Below are 19,585 nucleotides of genomic sequence, written 5' to 3' on the forward strand. Positions count from 1 at the left end.
AACAATAATTCAAAAAGATGCATGCATCCCAATGTTCATAGAAGCACTATTTACAATAGCCAAGACATGAAAACAACCTAAATGTCCATCGACAGATGACTAGATGAAGAAGACGTGGTACATATATACAATGGACTACTACTCAGCCATAAAAAAGAATGAAATAGTGCCATTTGCAGCAACCTGGATGGACCTAGAGATTATCATACTAAGCAAAGTAAGTCAGACAGAGAAAGACAAATACAATATATCACTTACACGTGGAATCTAAAATACGACACAAATGAACTTATCTATGAAACAAAAACAGACCCAGGTTTGAGCCCTATGGCAAGACTGTAGATGGCATGTTCTTTCATTAAAAAGTATACCGTTTATCTTGGGCTTCCCTGGTGGCGCAGTGGTTGAGAGTCCGCCTGCCGATGCAGGGGACGTGGGTTTGTGCCCCGGTCCAGGAAGATCCCACATGCCGCGGAGCGGCTGGGCCCGTGAGTCAAGGCCGCTGAGCCTGCGCATCCCGAGCCTGTGCTCCGCAACGGGAGAGGCCACAACAGTGAGAGGCCCGCGTACCACCAAAAAAAAAAAAAAAAAAAGTATACCGTTTCTCTTTTGGTGATGTTAGCAGCAGTTGATGTCAATTCATCAACTCACTGGGGTTGAAAATTGGTGCTGTTCTAATGCTATCATTTGGTTTCCATTTCTTGGCTGGAATAATTTTACAAAGAGATGTTTCCCTCATCTACTCAGTGGTTACCCAGTGGTTCAGTTCATATAGAAAATGCAGGATAAATGCTTGATTCTTTCCCCTTTATGTACCTGTTTTCAAGATAATGAATTGATTTCCTATCAGCTGCTGAAGGTAACTGATTTTTCTTTTTTTAACTATTTCGTATTCCCACCAGCAGTGTAGAAGAGTTATAGTTCTTCCACATGCTTGCCAACACTTGGTATGGTCAGTCTTTTAATTTTAGCTTTTCTAGTGGGTGTGTAGTGCTATCTCATTGTGGGTTATTTTTATTATATTCAATTTAGTTAAGCTAAAAAAATAAAAACCAGTTCACCCATTCCTCCCACTCCATCCTCACCCCTGCTTCTGTCAACAACCAATCTGTTCTGTGTCTATGAACTTGCTTTTTGGTTTTTTTAGTTTTCACATGTAAAAGAGATCATAATGTATTTATCTTTCTCTGTCTGACTTATTTCACTTAGCACAATGCCCTCGAGGTCCATCCACCTCGCAAATGGCAAGATTTCGTTCTTTTTTATGGCTGAATAATATTCCATTTTATATATGTATATATATATATATATATAAAAGTATAAAATATACACTGTGTATATATAATAATATTCCATTGTGTGTATATATATCATTGCATACATATATATGTACATATATATCACAATTTTTTATCCATTCATCCATCAATGCACACTTAAGTTGTTTCCATGTCTTGGTCATTGTAAATAATGCTGCAATGAACCTAGGGTGCAGATATCTTTTCAAGTTAGTGTTGTTTTCTTTGGATAAATACTCAGTTGTAGAATTGTTGGGTCATATGGTAGTTCTATTTTTAATTTTTTGAGGAACCTTCATACTGTTTTCCATAGTGGCTGAACACCCACCAACATTCCCACCAACAATGCACCAGCGTTTCCTTTTCTCCACATCCTTGCCAAAACGTCTTATTTCTTGCCTTTTTGATGATGGCCATTCTGACAGGTGTGAGGTGACATCTCATTGTGGTTTTGATTTGTATTTCCCTGATGATTTGTGATGTTGAGTATATTTTCATGTGCTTGTTGGCCACCTGTATGTCTTCTTTGGAAAAACGTCTATTCAGATCTTCTGCCCATTATTTAATTGGACTGTTGGTTTGTTTTGTTTTCTGCTTTTAAATTGTATGAGTTCTTTATATATCTTGGATATTAGCCCCTTATCAGACATACAATTGCGACTATTTTCTCTCATTCAGTATGCTGCCTTTTCACTTTGTTGATGATTTCGTTGGCTGTGCAGAAGCTTTTTAGTCTGATGTAGTCCCACTTGTTTATTTTTGCTTTTGTTGCCTTTGCTTTTGGTGTCAGATTAAAAAAAATCATCACCGTGTCAAGGGCTTATGTTTTCTTAAAGGAGTTTTATGGTTTTAGGTCTTATGTTCAAGTATTTAATCCATTTTGTGTTAATTTGGGGGTATGGTATAAAACAGTGGTTCAGTTTCATTGCACGTGGCTGTCCAATTTTCCCAACATGATTTATTGAAGAGACTATCCTTTCCCTATTGTATATTCTTGGCTTCTTTGTCATAAATTTATTGACATATATGCATGGGTTTATTTCTGGGCTCTCTATTTTTTTCCATTGATCTATGTTCCTGTTTCCATTGTTTTAATTACAATAGCTTTGTAATAAGGTTTGAAATCAGGAAGCATGAAGCCTCCAGCTTTGTTCTTCTTTCTCAAAACTGCTTTGGCTATTGGGAAACTTTTTGGATCCACCTAAACTTTAGGATTGCTTGTTCTATTTCTGTGAAAACTGCTATTGGAATTTTAATAGGGATTGCATTAAATCTGTATATTGCTTTGGGTAGCATGGACTTTTTAACAATATTAATTCTTCTAATCCTTGAGCATGGAATATCTTTCCATTTATTTGTGTCTTCTTCAATTACTTTCATGAATATCTCATAGTTTTCAATATACAGGTTTTCACCTTCTTGGTTGAATTTATTTCTAGGTGTTTTATTCTTTTTGATACAACTGTATATGGAATGACTGTTTTCTTAATTTTTCTTCCTGATAGTTCTTTATTAGTGTATATGTTTACTTAAAAATATTGTTATGAACTCATGGATTTAAAGATATTTGCTATTCATTACTATTAATAATAGTATTGAAGGTCAAACTGTCCTGTTCGTTTGGCCAGTGGAAGCCTTTTCATGTTTGCTCCTGGGTCCCCCTGATCTGACCCTAGGGGTCCTTGATAGCTTTTTTAACAACTGGTGTGTCAACTCTTCTGGGCTCATCTTGTACATATCCTGCTACAGACCTGGAATCAACCATATCTCCAAGAAGTTCTGGCTTCAGTGAATGGGAAATGATATTTCAAGGCCACAGCTTGGGCACTAGGACTGTTCATGCTTTTGGGTAGGTCTTTGTTTCTAGGCTTTTCATTGGCCAGAGCTGGAATGAATTCATATTGATGCTTCCAATTAAGTACTATAGGCTTTTTTGCTTATCCTCTTCCAGATTACATCTGTGTTTCCTTTTCTTCCACACCAAGTCCTAGTTCTCAAGGACAGAGGGGGGTGACAGAATTAGAATATCTCACTGTTAATCAGTTGCTTTAACTTAATAGTTTCAGAATAATGATGTTAATACTACCACTATCAATTATGATTACTGAAAAGTTACACTTTTTTTTGTACAGGTGCTCCCCATTCTCCTCTCATTTTTATTTTTTTATTTGATTTTATTTTTTTAAAATATGTAATTTTATTTATTTTTGGCTGTGTTGGGTCTTCGTTGCTGCGCACGGGCTTTCTCTAGTTGCAGCGAGCAGGGGCTGCTCTTCGTTGAGATGTGTGGGCTTCTCCTTGCTGTGGCTTATCTTGTTGCGGAGCACAGGCTCTAGGCGCGCAGGCTCAGTAGTTGTGGCTGGAGGGCTCTAGAGCGCAGGTTCAGTAGTTGTGGTGCACGGGCTTAGTTGCTCCATGGCATGTGGGATCTTCCCAGACCAGGGCTCGAACCCATGTCCGCTGCATTGGCAGGCGGATTCTTATCCACTGCGCCACCAGGGAAGTCCCTCCTCTCATTTTTAAATGGTTCTATTATATCTATATTATCAGAACATATAGCTGTTATATACTATTTTCTCTCCCACTTAACCGTCACTTAGTTTTAACACTACAAGTAAATATGTATCTGATGCTATCAGCCCTGTTGCTGATGCCTCTCTGGTTATTTTGGTTGTTGGAGATTCTTTCTCTAATAGATTCTTCAGAAAGTGCTCATAGGAACAATATTTCCCTGAGTTCTTGCCTGTTGGCAACATGTCATGTGTACCCTTTATATTTGACCATCACTTTTGCTAGATATAAAATCTTTGCCTCAATTTTCTTTCTGGGAGTATTTTTATATGATACACACCATTTTTTTTTTCTGACATAAATGGTTGCTATTGAAAGTCTGATGATAATTGAATTTTTTTCCCTTAGAAGTCACTTGATTTTTTTTTTTTTTTTTGCCTAGAAGCTCAAAGAATTCTTTTTTTCATTAAAATCCAATAACTTTATTAAAGTGTGTCTTGATGTTGGTTATTCTGGTTGATGTACTCAGGTTCTCAGTGTGTTTTTTTAAATATATAGTTTCATATCATTTGTCTTCAAGAGAAATTTTTGAATTCTAGTTTGAGACACTTGCTTCTATTTCTAGTTTTAGCTGTTATGGATACTTTCATATTTTTAGCAACATAGGCAATATCTTATGTTGCTATTTCTTTGTTAATTTAAGTACTATCTTAGTCATCTAAATATCTATTTTAGATGAAACTTTATCTTAATTTATCTCCTTCCCCTCTGCTCCCATTTTTAACAACCACATCGGTATTTTCAGTTCCTATGAAGTTACCTTTGTAACTTTACACAATAAACTGGAATCTTCACCTCTTGTTTCAACAACTCTTGACAGTTCTGATTCCCCACTTTACAACATGGGGATATTATGCTGTTTACCCCTCTCTCTTCCCCTTCCCACCAGCCAACTTTTCTTAGCTGTACCTTTACTTTCGTAGTTTCATACTTGATAACCTTTGTATTATATTTAGGATTTATATTTAGGTCTTCAATACTCTGTCTATTGGATTATTCTAAAAAACTGAAGATCAGTAAAAAGCATTTACATTTTTATTACCGTATAAAATACTGTCTACTGTACAGTCACATGGCGTGCTGTGATTGCAATTTTAATGTAGAATTCTGGTGCTACTAGAGAAACCTGATCATGGTATCAAAGGTCAAATGGTCTTTTTTACCTTCTATGACTCAAAAATCGTACCAAATTTTCATTTAAATCATAACCGAGCCTTAAGTTTTGTGTGCAGTTTTTTTTGTTTTCCCTGGTATTTGATTCTACTTCTATTTTCTCATTAATGATTATGAACTCTTTTTGTTTCCCTAACCCATACCCCTGACCCTTTATAGCATCTTAGTCATTGCATCTATTTGTTGGAATCATTTCCATTCTTCTGTGTACTTTCTTCTTGCATATCACTGACTCTTTGCACTCATTTCATCCAACTGCTTTTTCATATGGGGATTTTTAAAAACTGGGGCTTGTTTCTTGCATTCCACATCACCTGTGTTCTTGCAATTTTGAACGCTTCTTTCAATGGAATGCCTGCTGAAGTACTTTTTCTGAAGGAGTAAGTAGAAAGTATATAACTTGAATCTTTGTCTATCTTAAATAGATACCCTATCCTCATGTTTAAAATAGCTGGACTGGGTTAAAAAAAAAAAAAAAAAATCCAGGTTCCAAATCCTCTCAGAACTATGAAGGCCTTGTTTCAGTGCCTTCTAGGTTTCAGTATTATTAACGGAAAGTCTGATGCCAACCTGATGTTCATCGCTTTGTAGGAAACCTGCTCTTTTTAAAAAAAAATCTTCAAGATCTTCTCATTATTCTTGATATTCTAAAAACTATTTATTAATATCCAAACTTATGTATAATATCAGCTTAGTGCATTGTGTATAATTGGGCAATTAGGCATGACATTTATATTTTTTTTTAAAGAAAGAAATGGAAATTTTTATTCAAGTCAAATTTGAGGATTATAACCCAGGAAAAGCATCTCAGAAAGCTTTGAGAACTGTTTCTAACATTTTTTTTTTTTTCTTCGCGGTACGCGGGCCTCTCACTGTTGTGGCCACTCCCGTTGCGGAGCACAGGCTCCGGACGCGCAGGCTCAGTGGCCATGGCTCACGGGCCTAGCCGCTCTGCGGCATGTGGGATCTTCTCGGACCGGGGCACGAACCCGTGTCCCCTGCATCGGCAGGCGGACTCTCAACCACTGTGCCACCAGGGAAGCCCCAGTTTCCAACATATTTTTAAGAAACGAAGTGCCTTCTGTATGTCAGAACCCTGATGCCCAGGATAACATATATGGTCTTTTCTTTATCCTCATAGCAATCCCATGAGCTCAGTATAATATTGCCATCACAGAGTAGGTTATCTGAAGGTTAGAATCTCTCCTTAAGATAACCTAGTCGTTAACAGTAGTAAACAGCAGAGCTGGGATTTGGTCTCAGTACAATTTTCTATCCCCTAAATCCTTTTCAGACACTTTCATAGCTTCATATTCTCTCATAAACCCCACAGAATGAAAACATTGCCAATTAAAATGATATCAGACAGCAACCTAAGTGTCCACTGACAGACGAACGGATAGAGAAGATGTGGTGTATAAACACAATGGAATATTATTCAGCCATAAAAAAGGAATGAAATAATGCCATTTACAGCAACATGGATGGATCTAGAGATTATCATACTAAGTGAAGTAAGTCAGAGAGAGACAAATATCATATGATATCGCTTATATGTGGAATCTAAAGAAAGGATACAAATGAACTTATTTACAAAACAGAAATAGACTTACAGACATAGAAAACAAACTTGTGGCCACCAAAGGGGAAGAGGGGGAGGGATAAATTAAGAGTTTGGGATTAACAGGCACAAACTACTATATATAAAATAGATAACCAACAAGGACCTCCTGTATAGCACAGGGAACTCTGCTCAATACCTTGTGATAACCTATAATGGAAGAGAATGTAAAAAAAAGAATATATATATATATACATATATATATATATAAAACTGAATCACTTTGCTGTACACCTGAAACTAACACAACCTTGTAAATCAACTATATTTCAGTAAAAGTTTTTAAAAAGTAAAACAAAACGATATCAGACAATTTCAGAGTTATAAGGGCATCTATAGAAATAGAGCTCCGGTGTCCACTATAGTGGCGGGTGGCTGGTCCAGGGATGCATGGCTAGTTAGGGTGGACTCCAAGCCTGTAAGCCACTCATGCTGCAGGTCAGGCTCTGGCGTTAGACCACGTGGATTCAGGAGCCAGACCCATGCCTTGCAGCTCAGATCCTATCCCTTAATCTTGAAGCTTCCGGTTCTCCTGTAAGACAAGGATTGCCATGGCATCTCCTTCCTGGGGTTGTTCAGAGTCATAGATGTATAAACCACAGCAAGCACTTAGCTCAGCCAGGCAGGGAGTCAGAGCTCACGGGTGGCACTTGTCACTATACCGTGCTTACCGACCATGTCACGCATACCTTCAGGCCAGGGTTCTTCCTCATCCGCAGCCTTCCCATCCACATGTCAGTCAGCAGCATCTGGCTGCAGGTGTGGGCGATGAAGTCCCGATGTTTGGCTGCGACAGCCAGTTTGAGGCAGGTCGAGTTGCTCCAGTTTTTCAGCTCGTAGGTCAGCAGTTTCATGGCGATCTGCTCGTCATGCTTGTAGGACTGGTCCAAGAGCTCCACAGCAAGCTGGCCAAAGTCTCTGCAGAGACAGAAATGGGAGCAGGGTGGTCACGTGCTCTTCATTCGAGAGCTGTGTCCGCGGGGATGTCGTGGAGCCACAGGACACAGAGTCTGTGACTCCCTGTCCTCTGGGAGCTCCAGGGGATGTCCCCAGGGGGGACGGCCAGGGGCCAGGGGCTGTGCTTAGCCATGTCAGGGGCTGACTGCTCTCGCTGTAGATGGCGCTTTAGGTGGAGCCCAAGTCTGCCCCTCAGGCCCCAGGGACAGAGCAAAGACAAAGTCCCTTCCCTCAGGCATTCACGAACAGGGATGCAGATGGAAAAGATGGCAAATGAGAGTTTGAAAACAGCGCCTGTGGGACTGGAAGTCAGAACAGTGTTCATCCTTGGTGCAGGGGAGAGGTGGACATTGAAAAGGCCTCCAGGAGGGCTGGTGGCACAGGTAGGGTGCTGTTTCTTGAGGGTGCTGGTCAAAGTTGTGTGTTGGGTTTGTGAACAGTCACCAAGCTGCATGTTTTGCACACGTGCCTTCTCCTGTATGAGTGTAATACTTCAGTGACACATGGATTACAAGAGCGCTCTCAGTGCTGTGAAGGAGACAAGGGCTAGTTGCCATGGGGACCCAGAGCAGAGAGGACCAATTGCTGGAGGTGGGGGAGGGGGAGTGATGAGAACCAAGTGGCGGATGGAGAAGGGGACACAGGTGATTTGTGAACATAAGATGTATTCCCTTTCCACATGACCCTGATGCGAGGATTTAATGATAGTCATGAACACTTCTTGTTCCTTCAACTTTTTGTGTGGCATCGATGTGATTAAGGTACAGTCCTATAGGGATCACCTTTCTTTGCTTTTGTTTCTCCATTTTATAGAAGATTTGATGCCAGTTCTGAGTGGAAGGATGAAAAAGGGAGGCATTACTTGTGGGGGATGGAGACGCAGACTCTGCAGCATCTTCTGGCCTCAGGCCCCACGGGCTGCAGGGGGTCACCACGAGGGTCCTCTAGGAAGCAGAGGGACAGGGCTTGCCAACAGATGGAGGCAGGGGAACGCCTCCCTATTTGTAAGAGTCTTGAACACCTGATGTTTAGAAGTCAGCTAGTGATTTTAGAAATACAGTCCGAAAGATAAGCAGGGTGCTTCACAAAACAAAGATATTACATGTTGGCAGAAGGGCCTGTGTACAATTCAAGTTCACATGTCTGTAAAGTTGCACGGGGACTTTCGGTTTCTGGTTCCACACGTAAGGGACTTGGAAGTTGCCACTCTGTCCTAATAAAAAGTACAAAAGCTCAACAAACTCAAAACCCACGACTTTTCTAGATTCATCAGAGAATTGAGGTCACAGGGCAAATTGCTGTCCACCTAACTGGAAAGACAGAAGGCAGATACTGAGAATCGCAACTTAATGGAGCACAAACCCGGGGAACCAGCGCCAGGTTGGAAAACCTGAACTGTAATTGATGAATTTCTGGAGGCCCCGTGAGGACAAGTCTGCAAGTTAATAGCTCCGGGTGGCCCAGGCTTAGAGAATTGTCCACATTTTTGTGAGTTTTACCTCCAGGAGCCCCACCAAGTTCTCACAGAGAAGATGGGGGAAGAATCCTCTCATGCTGCCGTCTGGGAGAGGGGAAAGGGTCCATTCTGAACTACGCCCAGAGCACTCTATTCTTCATAACAAGGCCTGCCCTCGGGGGAAACTGGCTAACCAGAGCTTAACCTATTGGTGTTTTATCAGAGCCTAACTGAACTAGAGGGAGGGAAATACCCAACTCCAGCCCCCTGTAGCCGTCCTAAGGGGGGGAAATCCAGAGGTACTTGTGAAGGTCAAGTCCAAGGGCACAGGTTCACTAGGTTGTTTCCTTGTGAAAATTGGTCTCATTGTCTTTGCACTAAAATTGTGTTTCCCAGAAACAGAATCATGGACATAGAGAACAGACCGGTGGTTGCCAAGGGGGAGGGAAGTTGGGGTAAGCTTTCATATATAGAATGGATAAACAAGGTCCTACTGCATAGCACAGGGAACTATATTCAATATCCTGTGATAAACCATACTGGAAAAGAATATTTAAAAAATGTGTATATATATATATGTATATGTATAACTGAGTCACTTTGCTGTACAGCAGACATTACCACAACACTGTAAATCAACTATATTTCAACAAAAAACATATATTGATTAAAACTGGGTTTCCATGGTTTGCACCAGAAGGCAGTCAACAAAAACAATGAGAGTCCAGAAACGTCTCAGAGAGACAGAAGGAAAAATGCTGACACAATGGACAAAGCACTTGATGAACAAGCTTTAAAGGTCATTGTACTTAAGCGAGAGATACATTTGCCACCCTTCCCAGCAAAGGGACAGTGCTCAGGACCATAGTGTCTCCTGGTCCTTAAATTCCCTCTGGACACTCACTTTGAGTTGTTGTCCAGGTCCTGGGAGATGTCGTCCACCAGCTCGCTCTCGGAGGACTCGTGGGCCATCGACTTGTAGAGCTTGCAGGCCACCAGGGCCTTCGCCATGCTCTCCTCCCCGCGCTGCCAGAGGAAGACCGCCATTTTTTGGCGCTTCATCAGCACGGCCCACACCATCAGCTCGTGGAAGGGGTACTGGAATCGACTCACGGCGGGGTCGTCCACATCGATGTCCAACTCCTCCTCCTTTTTCTTCTTCTTCTTTTTCTTCCCTTTGGCTGGAGGCTCATCATCCTGAGGGGAGAGAAGCACCTTTGCCATGGTTCTGCCATAAACGTGCAACAAAGGGTTTCAAGACAACTGGAAAAAGGGAAACCTCTCCCTCCAAGGGAATAAAGAGAATTCTAAGTACATCTGCGGTTTCCAACCAGTGTACTAATTCTTTTGAAAAGATGCACATGTTTATTATGAGAAGTAAACCATCGAAGACCAAATGAGCTGAAAAGGCATACTACTGTTTGAAGAGTTTATACGCCTGGGTTGGCAGGGTTTTTTTTCCCCAGAAGCCTCTAAAAATTGAAGAGATGCTGCAAAACTAAAACAAAGAAAACACTTCAATCCAAATCACCCCATGGGAGAGATAAAGCCTGTAGCTTATTTCCTCAGAGGAGTCTTCAAGTACCAACACTCGTTTGCCAGATACCGCTGAACCGGAGATTAATAGGAAAAATGTAAAAGGGGATGGAGAAAAATGTCTTGTTTCCCTACTAATGGTTTAAGGAAGCAAGCGTTCCATTTTTTAAAATTATAATTTATTTATTTATTTATTTTTGGCTGTGTTGGGTCTTTGTTGCTGCACGCTTTCTCTAGTTGCCGTGAGCGGGGTCTACTCTTTGTTGCGGTGAGCAGGCTTTTCATTGCGGTGGCTTCTCTTGCTGTGGAGTAGGGGCTCTAGGCCCGCAGGCTTCAGTAGTTGTGGTGCCCGGGCTTAGTTGTTCCACGGCATGTGGGATCTTCCTGGCTCAGGGCTTGAACCCGTGTCCCCTGCGTTGGCAGGCAGATTCTTCTTATTTTTTTTAAGGTATAAAGTAATAGCTTTATTTTGAACTTTATTATGTTTCAGACATTTCTCTAGTCATTTTAGATTTATTTCAATAAACATTTTCCTATATCTTGTAAACCGCATTTTAAAATCAGAAATAATTTTGCAAATCTCCATATACAATGATACCAAACAGAAAACAAAAAAATCAAGTTTTATTAGCAATTCTAAGTAAGAACTGGCACAGTTTACACAAGCATTAGAAGGTAAACATCTCTTGAATAAAAAAATAGGAAATATTTTAATGAAAAAAGTCAAGGATTGAAGGAAAGAGAAAATTTTTCAAACAGCAGCTGGCTCTTTCTTCACAATCTGAATCACTTGTGCAAATACATCATTAAATACGCACATGATATTTACAAGGTAGAGATAAGAGAAAAAAACCTTCCAAGTATCAGGGTCCTTCATCTGTTATCCCTCTTCCATCTTCTGGATCCATTACTTTACATTCCAACTAAAACTGTGACTAGTTAACTACAGTTGAAAGCTTATCAATTAAGTCATCAATAGTGTAAACCAGAAGTTGAATGTCCGCTTTTTCCTTCATTCGGTGATCACTATTCTTTCGGAGGAAGACATCTACATCTGTGCTGACTACTCGGTCAGCAACCTGCATGGACGTATGCCATGATACAATGTCATCCTTCATGCCGTGGAGCAATCTTATAGGGCAGTTCACAGGAATAGGACTATGTAACAAGCAGTGGTGCTCTGCTTCTTTAATGACACTGTACTGAATGCGATAAACTCCTCCTTCACTGTATTTTGATGGCATGGACCACACATCTTTCATCTCTATTTCCTTTTTTGCCTCAACAGGAAGCTGATTAAACTGTGTCACTAGGCCATCCACAGCTGTCGCTATGCCAATAAGAGCAACAACCTTTTGTGGCCGTGCGATTGCAGCATGAAGTATAAGCCATCCACCGAGGCTAGATCCAGCTAGTATCTGTGGTCCTTCAGCTAAGTCATCAATTATAGAAAGAACATCTTTTCTCCATTTTCCCACTGTGCATTCTTCTAAGTTACCATCTGAATTTCCAACTCCTGAGTAATCAAAGCTTATACAGGCGTGACCTAGAGATTTGCAAAACTCCTCAATCGCCAATGCTTTTGTACCATTCATATTAATGTAGCCAGGGATGAAGATAATTCCTGGACTTTTGCCTTTTAGCCTTTTATGAGCCAGGTTTGGAAGGTCTGGTCGACTAAGGAAAGAGATTGATGTCTTTTGTCTGCAAGCTGGGAGCCACCGTGGTGCCGGCTCGGCCTTCGGTGCAAGTAACGTGCTGAGCCCACAGTGGAAGCTGAAGGAGACGGCCATCCAGCCCCACCTATGACAAGGTACCCCGGCAGGTGGATTCTTAACCACTGCGCCACCAGGGAGGTCCCACAAGTGCTCCATTTTGAATGAGCTTTGTCTTTTCATGGATGTGCTATAAATGGAGGGTCTCCCATGACTGGGAGAATTGGGGTTGAAACACGGTCAACATTTCCCATTTCCTAAAGGGATTGTGAGGGATGATTCTGAAAACGGAGAAGGACCCTAAAGGAATGTCTGTCATGACTGGGAGAATTGGCGTTGAAACACAGGAGTGTCATGGAAATATATGGGGCTCAGACTATTCCAGGCTAGGGATTCAGTATCCAATAGAATGACAGAAATGGGTATTTGCTCTTTTGCAAACAGCTTTCTTGTCAATGATCCACTTTTATTCTTATACTGACTCTGAGAGGTTGTGAATGTCTTCCATTCCATCAGATGAGGAAGTTGTGACCCAAAGTCTGAATAATTTGCCCACATACACACGGCTGGAGTGGCTGGGCAGGGTGGGGGTGAGGGGGGAGACTGGCTCTCCAATTCCTACCACATGTTGTTCATGACTAACCCAAGTTTTATAACCTTATAATGAGTTGTCTGACATTTTAATTGAAACTATTGTATCTTGCCTTAGATTGAAATGTTTTTGTTCAGGGACTTTCCTGGTGGCACATTAGTTAAGAATCTGCCTGCCAATGCAGGGGACATGGGTTCGATCCCTGGGCCAGGAAGATCCCACATGCTGCGGAGCAACTAAGCCCGTGTGCCGCAACTACTGAAGCCCATGCACCTAGAGCCCATGCTCCACAACAGGAGAAGCCACCGCAATGAGAAGCCCGCACACCGCAACGAAGAGTAGGCCCCACTCGCCTCAACTAGAGGAAGCCCGTGCCCAGCAATGAACACCCAATACAGCCAAACATAAATTAATTAATTAATGAATTTTAAAAGTGTTTTTGTTCAAATTTTCTAATTTGTCCCAGTAAAACTACAGTTTCGGTCATTTAGGAAGGTTGGTCTATATAGGTTAAAAATTGACATTATGGAAATTAAAAAATAAACATAGCTTTATTTTCAAGAATATATCCAGTCAAATAAAAATCCACTAAGGACTAATGAAAGGCTGTAAAACAGAAACCCTTTTAAGCCTATCTTTCAATAATACATTGTATTGTTAAAATACTAGTTGTATGCAAATTCTGTTAAAGTAATTTTAAGATTGCTAGAGAAAGAATATAACCAACAAGGGATTAATTTCCCTAAAATGCAAGAACAGCCACAAAGCAACAAGAAAAAGAAACAACCCAATAAAATAACAAAAGATATGAACTGGAAGTTAAAAAGAAACTGACCCATCCACAATCACAGTAAGAGCCTCTAAACACCCCTCACTTAGAAATCAACTTGAAAAAATTAGTACAGATAGAAGCAAATTGAATAAGAACATTACCAAGTTTGATCTGACAAAGACGTATACGTATTGTACCCAACAAGCCGGGAGTACACATTTGTTTCTAACACACATGAATCATTAACAAAATTCCACCTGGCATTATTCCCTAATTCTTTTGAGATTTTCTATATCAACAAATTCCAGATATCAGAAATCATGTAGTATACACTCAAAGAATAAAATTAAAAATCAACAAGAGTAGGATAACAACAATAGCAAAATTCTGTATCTGGAAAATTTTAAATACACTTATAAATAACTTGTGGATTAATGAGGAAAGTATAAACTGTTTAGAAATGAATTGCAATGAAAGTTCTACTTACCCAAACCTGTGGGATACCATGAAAACAATGCTCAAAGAAAAAATTTATACTCTTTATGCATTTATTGGCATACAGGAAAGATTGAAAATAGGCAGGGACTTCTCTGGCAGTCCAGTGGTTAAGACTTCACGCTCCCACTTCAGGGGGCACAGGTTCCATCCCTGGTTGGGAAACTAAGATCCCACATTCCACATGGCATGGCCAAAAAAAAAAAAAAAATGATGTGAACACTATAAATATGGTATAATTTGGAGTCCCTTGGGAAGGGCCTCTTTCTCATACACTCCCAAATAATCTTCCCCCATCTATCCCAGTGCCTTGACAATCTGTCAGTATAGATTGATTCCTTTAAACTAATTAATTAAAATAAAAATTTTTTTAAAAAGAAAATGGGCAAACTTCGCTTTCAAATTGAGTCAATAAAAATAACACAGTAATTCCATATAAAGTATATGGAAGGAATGAATACAAATAAAATATATTAATAAAATAGAAAACAGAAAAAAGAAAGTTGCTTAATAAAGCAAAAATACCAATCAAATCTGAAGGCAAGTACGGTTAAGAAAAAAAGGGAGAAGATATAAATATAAAAAAATTGGAACAAGAAATAGCACACAACTAAAGATATTGAAAAAATTAGAATACTATGTAAAGGTTTATACCTAAGTACTTGCAAGTCTAGAAGTAAATTGTTTGCTAGGAAAATATAATTGACCAAAGCTGACTCTAGAAAATAGAAAAGCTCCATGAACTCATGTTATGAAAATTATTATAAAGGCAGTGAAAAATATGCCCCTAAAACACAGGACTGGGACCAGGCTATTTTACAGGAGAGTTCCACCAAACTTTCCCCCAACAGATAAAGCCAACATGATGCAACCAACCTAAGAGAGCATGGACTTACGGAAAGCTGCATATCACAACCCTTCTAGTTACACTGAAGGTCGGTGTCAACTGTGAACACAGAATCAAAACCTACCCTGTATCCATACAGAAATTGGGATGCTATTTGAATCTTGAATTTGAGAAGAGTCTTTACAATAGACAGTCTTAATATTCTGTGTTATAATATTTCTTTCACTCATTTATATATTTTCATGTCTAGTGCTTTTTTAAAAATTAATTAATTAATTTTTTTGGCTGCGTTGGGTCTTCAGTGAGGTGCACAGGCTTCTCATTGCGGTGGTCTCTCTTGTTGCAGAGCACGGGCTCTAGGTGCGTAGGCTTCAGTAGTTGTGGCTTGTGGGCTCTAGAGCACAGGCTCAGTAGCTGTGGCTTAGTTGCTCCACCGCATGTGGGATCTTCCTGGACCAGGGCTCAAACCCATGTCCCCTGCATTGGCAGGAGGATTCTTAACCACTGCACACCAGCGAAGTCCTAGTGCTTTGTTCTTGAGTTTCCTTATTAAGGTTATTTCTGGATACTTTTGTCCTATTATGAGGAAACTTTGTCAATGTGTCTGGGTTTTCTAGAAACCAAATTTTTTTGCCAATGATAATTTTCCCCCTTTTTAAAGTATGCTTCCTTTATTTATTTTTTCACGTGGTAAAATTCCCAGAACACTTTTAAAAACCAGTGGGGTTAATGATGCCAACAATAATGGATGTGCTTGACTTGTTCTTGATTTTGATAAAAATGAATGGGGTGACTTTTACCTTTTAAAACATGTCTGTGATCTTTTTTTACATAATTTGACTAAATCATCCAAGTAAATTTTGGTGTGTGGTGTAGTGGATTTATTCATGGAAAACAAACTTGTGCAATTTTATGTGAAATACAAAACGAAGAGGGCTCCACACACTTAACCACAGTATCATAAAGCCATTGGAAACAAGTCCTACTTACTTCCATTCCCAGAAGTTTGAGAGCTTTAGGCTGCATAATGAAAGGGGAGAAAAAAATGAATGGAATCAGATAACTGATGTTATGATACTGGGGGTTGTACATTAGTAATATCTTTAGTAGCAATAATAATAGATTAAAAAGTACTTGGTATCGTTAACAGTTAAGGACAAACCCAAGGAAAGGAAATGCTTTAATATGGAACCTCTGCTTCTGTCAGCCCAGGTCAGGTGAGGAGAGAGATGTGCAGACATGGGACCCGCATCCCAGGTAGAACCAGAGAAGTTCACCCACAGAGGAGACACAGAGCTATGGAGCTCTGAGTGCGGGCGAGGCGAGGGCTTCATGGGAGATCTCACACGTGAAGTGGGCTTGCGGCACACGTGGGGTTTTGATAGGGGAAGATGCCGCAGACACAGTAGTAGAGTTTGATTCTGGCAGTGGTACATGGTTGCCCACAACACGGTGGGGATGGCTAGGGAGACTCTTAGATGCTGTGATCATGAGCTTGACAGTGCTTCGTCAGGCGCTGGGGATCCCTGGGAATTTCTGAGCAGGGAGTGCACTGTTGGGTCCCTCGTTTTGGAGAACTGGGGCGGGTCCAGCGGCAGGATGGATGGGAGAGGGCAGAGACAAGGGAGCCTGGGAAGAAGGCTATTGCGAACAAAGGATGGGGCAGGGGCAAGTGCTGGGCTGTGCGGCCCCACGAGCTGAGGGAGGAAGGTGCGTGGTGAAGCCTGGGCGTCTGGAGGCATGCTGAGACCTCCCACTGAGAGCCACTGCGGGAGGACGGGCAGGTGTGCTGGGGGATGGGGTGATGAGTTCGGCTTTGAAGCGGCTGAGTTATTAGAAAGGCTAGCAAGGAACCACATGTGATTCCAGGAACCACAGAACACCACGTGTTCGCTGAGTCCTACCCTCTTGGGTCCAAACAGGTTGTTGTAAAGGGTCCGGAAGCCCTTCCTTGTGTAGTTGCAGCGGTAGGCGCCCCCCATGAGGTACTCCAGCACGAGCCCAATGTCTATGAGGCTGATGTGGTAATCGGGTGGAAGGTTGCCCTGTAAGAAAAGAAGCTGTGTCTCAGGCCCTGCGAGAAGGGACCCACAGCGTGGACTTCGGCAACACCTCGGCATCATGGTCATTCCTGCCTACGATGTGAAAGTTGGTGGTACCAACGGGGCATTAAACAATCTTCAGTCTGTTTCCATAGGATTGTGGGAGATAAGGGGGTAAACCATGTTCCAGAAAATGGGTTAGACTTCCCAATGAGAAGAATTAGAAGCCCATGAGGCTGGAGGGGAGAGGCCTGGGCTTGTCCATGAGCTCGGACAGAATGGCCTGTAATGTGCATTTAAACATAAGGGAAAGAAAAGAATATATATATAAAGAATGTATATATGTATAATTGAATCACTTTGCTGTACAGCAGGAATTAACCCAACATTATGAACTATCCTTCCATGAAAAACAATATTAAAAATGTATATAAATGTATAACTGATCATGCTGTACAGCAGAAATTAACACAACATTGTAAATCAACTATGCTTTGATAAAAAAATATTGATTAAGGAAAAAATACATAAAGGAAAGATGGTGTAGCTGGTGCAAAGAGCAGATTCATTTTGTTGAGAAGGTGCTTTGACAGCTGCTTGCAGGGGATAATCCAGTCTCGGGGGGCTGGCGTCCAGATTTTCTGCAGAAGGAGGGAATGAGCAGCGTGGCAGGCAGGAGGACTCTGTGGAAGACAGTGGGCGGACAGAATATCCCTGGGGCCGGGAACTTTCTAGGGAAAGCTCCACATGGTGCCCTGTGACTTTCTGGGGGACCCCTCAGATTTCAGTAAGAACACAAACACTGCAAACTATCTGATGTGCCCGGGAGTCGGTGAAGGGGCAGAGTCCTGCAGCAGAACGGTAGAGGCTGTGTTGAGATAAAGGTAGCGTGTGGGTGGAGGGGAGGAGTGCAGAGGGGCATCGATGCATCTGTAAGTCGGTCATTCACGCCAGAGGGCAGTTGGCTTATCCAGGAGGCAGAGCTGACTGGTCCATTATAAGGATGTTTTGCTATGTGCTGTTTCCTGCTTGGTTAATTTCCTATGGCTGAAATGATGGTAGAAACCTGGGGTCCGTCCCATGGAGGCTACACCTTCCAAATGTCCTCCCTGTACATGAGGACTGAATCCTTCACTCAGCCATTGCAAGTCTGTTCAGCCCCTACCGTGATCCTTGACCAAGTCGGGGATTCCATATGAGGGGATAAGGAGATACAGCCCTGCCTTGGGGAGCTTGCTCTTTTGGGGAAAAAGGGCCAAGCCACCCGCAGTCCCGATGCAGCAGCATGTTCAGGCCCCCACTCTGCTAGGGTGGGCAGGTGGGAGGGTGAGAAAGGGCTTCCTGTGGAGGTAGGAGTGGGCAGAACAGGGGCTGTAGGGGTCGAGGGGGGAGAGCACTGCAGATGTGAGACGGGCACGGCCCTGGGACAGAACACGTGTGGTGGGTATGTGTTAGGCCCAGTGGGTGCAAGTTTCTTAGCAGGAGCTTGAATTTCATGAGACGTGGAGGTTTTAAGTGGGGGCGGCCTGTGTCTGGGGAGGGTGGGAGGAGGATGATGGAAGCCACTTACGAGAGACGTGGTTGGGTCTACACTTGAGTAGCTGTGGCTTTTGAATGTTAGTGCTTCTGAATCTAAGAAATCTGTGAAAGTGGGAAACAAGTGCACTTGCTGGTCTCTCTTGGTTCCCAGATCCACTGATTCTGCTCTGATCCAATGAGTGTGCATAGTAAAAGCCAAATTCTCACATTAGCAAAATTAGATATTTGTATGAGGTCTGACCAGCCTATCTGGGACTCTGGCTGAAGGCCTTCTTCTCTCCTTTGCGTTACTTCCTTCTGCTCAGAACATGAGTACACGTCCTGCACTCTGCATGCCAGGGACTGCATTCTGGCCGAATGAATTGCTCTGCGTTAACCTGGTCTGACCCTCCAGGCTGTGGTGACAGGACCCAAGAAACACCAGGACAGAACAGGGAGTGGACGGGATCCTACAAGAAGGCAGACTCTAAGGCATTAGCAGCGCTGGGGATGGGGGAAAGCATCTATCACTTACTAAAGAGGAGACAGAAAGAACCAAGAACTGCTGCACAGGACACACAGAATGACATGAGGCCCATCCTGCTGGGACTTCTGGAAAGAGGCACCGTGAAGTGATGAGGGGCAGATCTGAAACACGCAGAGCGTGGGGGTTCTGGGCAGCAGTGAGGAGCCCACCCCTTGGCTGGCGCTCCTGCCTTGGTGAGGGGGCCAACCCACCGTCAAACAGTCATTCAGCGCGAGCCCATTGTGTGTGGGATGAACATTTCATTTAAAGAAGATGACATTTTTTAAAAGTAAACTCTTTTCATGGAGAGAGGAATTCATGACTTCTTATGCCTCCAATAAGATGACAACACATTTGGAAATTTTAAAAATTGCTTTAAAAAACGTCTCATTAAGACACAGACAGACCTGCTAGAGAATGGACTTGAGGACACGGGGAGGGAGGAGGGTAAGCTGTGACAAAGTGA

The 19,585-nt window shown here is 42.0% G+C and overlaps 1 protein-coding gene and 1 pseudogene across 1 annotated transcript in view; both read right to left on the minus strand.

The window, feature by feature from the left end:
- TRPM1 (transient receptor potential cation channel subfamily M member 1) overlaps window positions 1-19,585 on the minus strand; it is a 139,897-nt gene that overhangs the window by 33,019 nt on the left and 87,293 nt on the right. The window contains exons 19-22 of the mRNA XM_060002502.1: window positions 16,938-17,078; window positions 16,024-16,053; window positions 9,981-10,273; window positions 7,353-7,581 (exon numbers count right to left, since the gene is read on the minus strand). Coding sequence (XP_059858485.1) covers window positions 7,353-7,581; window positions 9,981-10,273; window positions 16,024-16,053; window positions 16,938-17,078 — 693 coding nt within the window. The remainder of the gene's footprint in view (window positions 1-7,352; window positions 7,582-9,980; window positions 10,274-16,023; window positions 16,054-16,937; window positions 17,079-19,585) is intronic.
- LOC132419700 (palmitoyl-protein thioesterase ABHD10, mitochondrial pseudogene) lies at window positions 11,548-12,510 on the minus strand (annotated as a pseudogene).

This window comes from Delphinus delphis, chromosome 2 (assembly GCF_949987515.2).
Source record: "Delphinus delphis chromosome 2, mDelDel1.2, whole genome shotgun sequence".
NCBI classification, from domain to species: domain Eukaryota; kingdom Metazoa; phylum Chordata; class Mammalia; order Artiodactyla; family Delphinidae; genus Delphinus; species Delphinus delphis.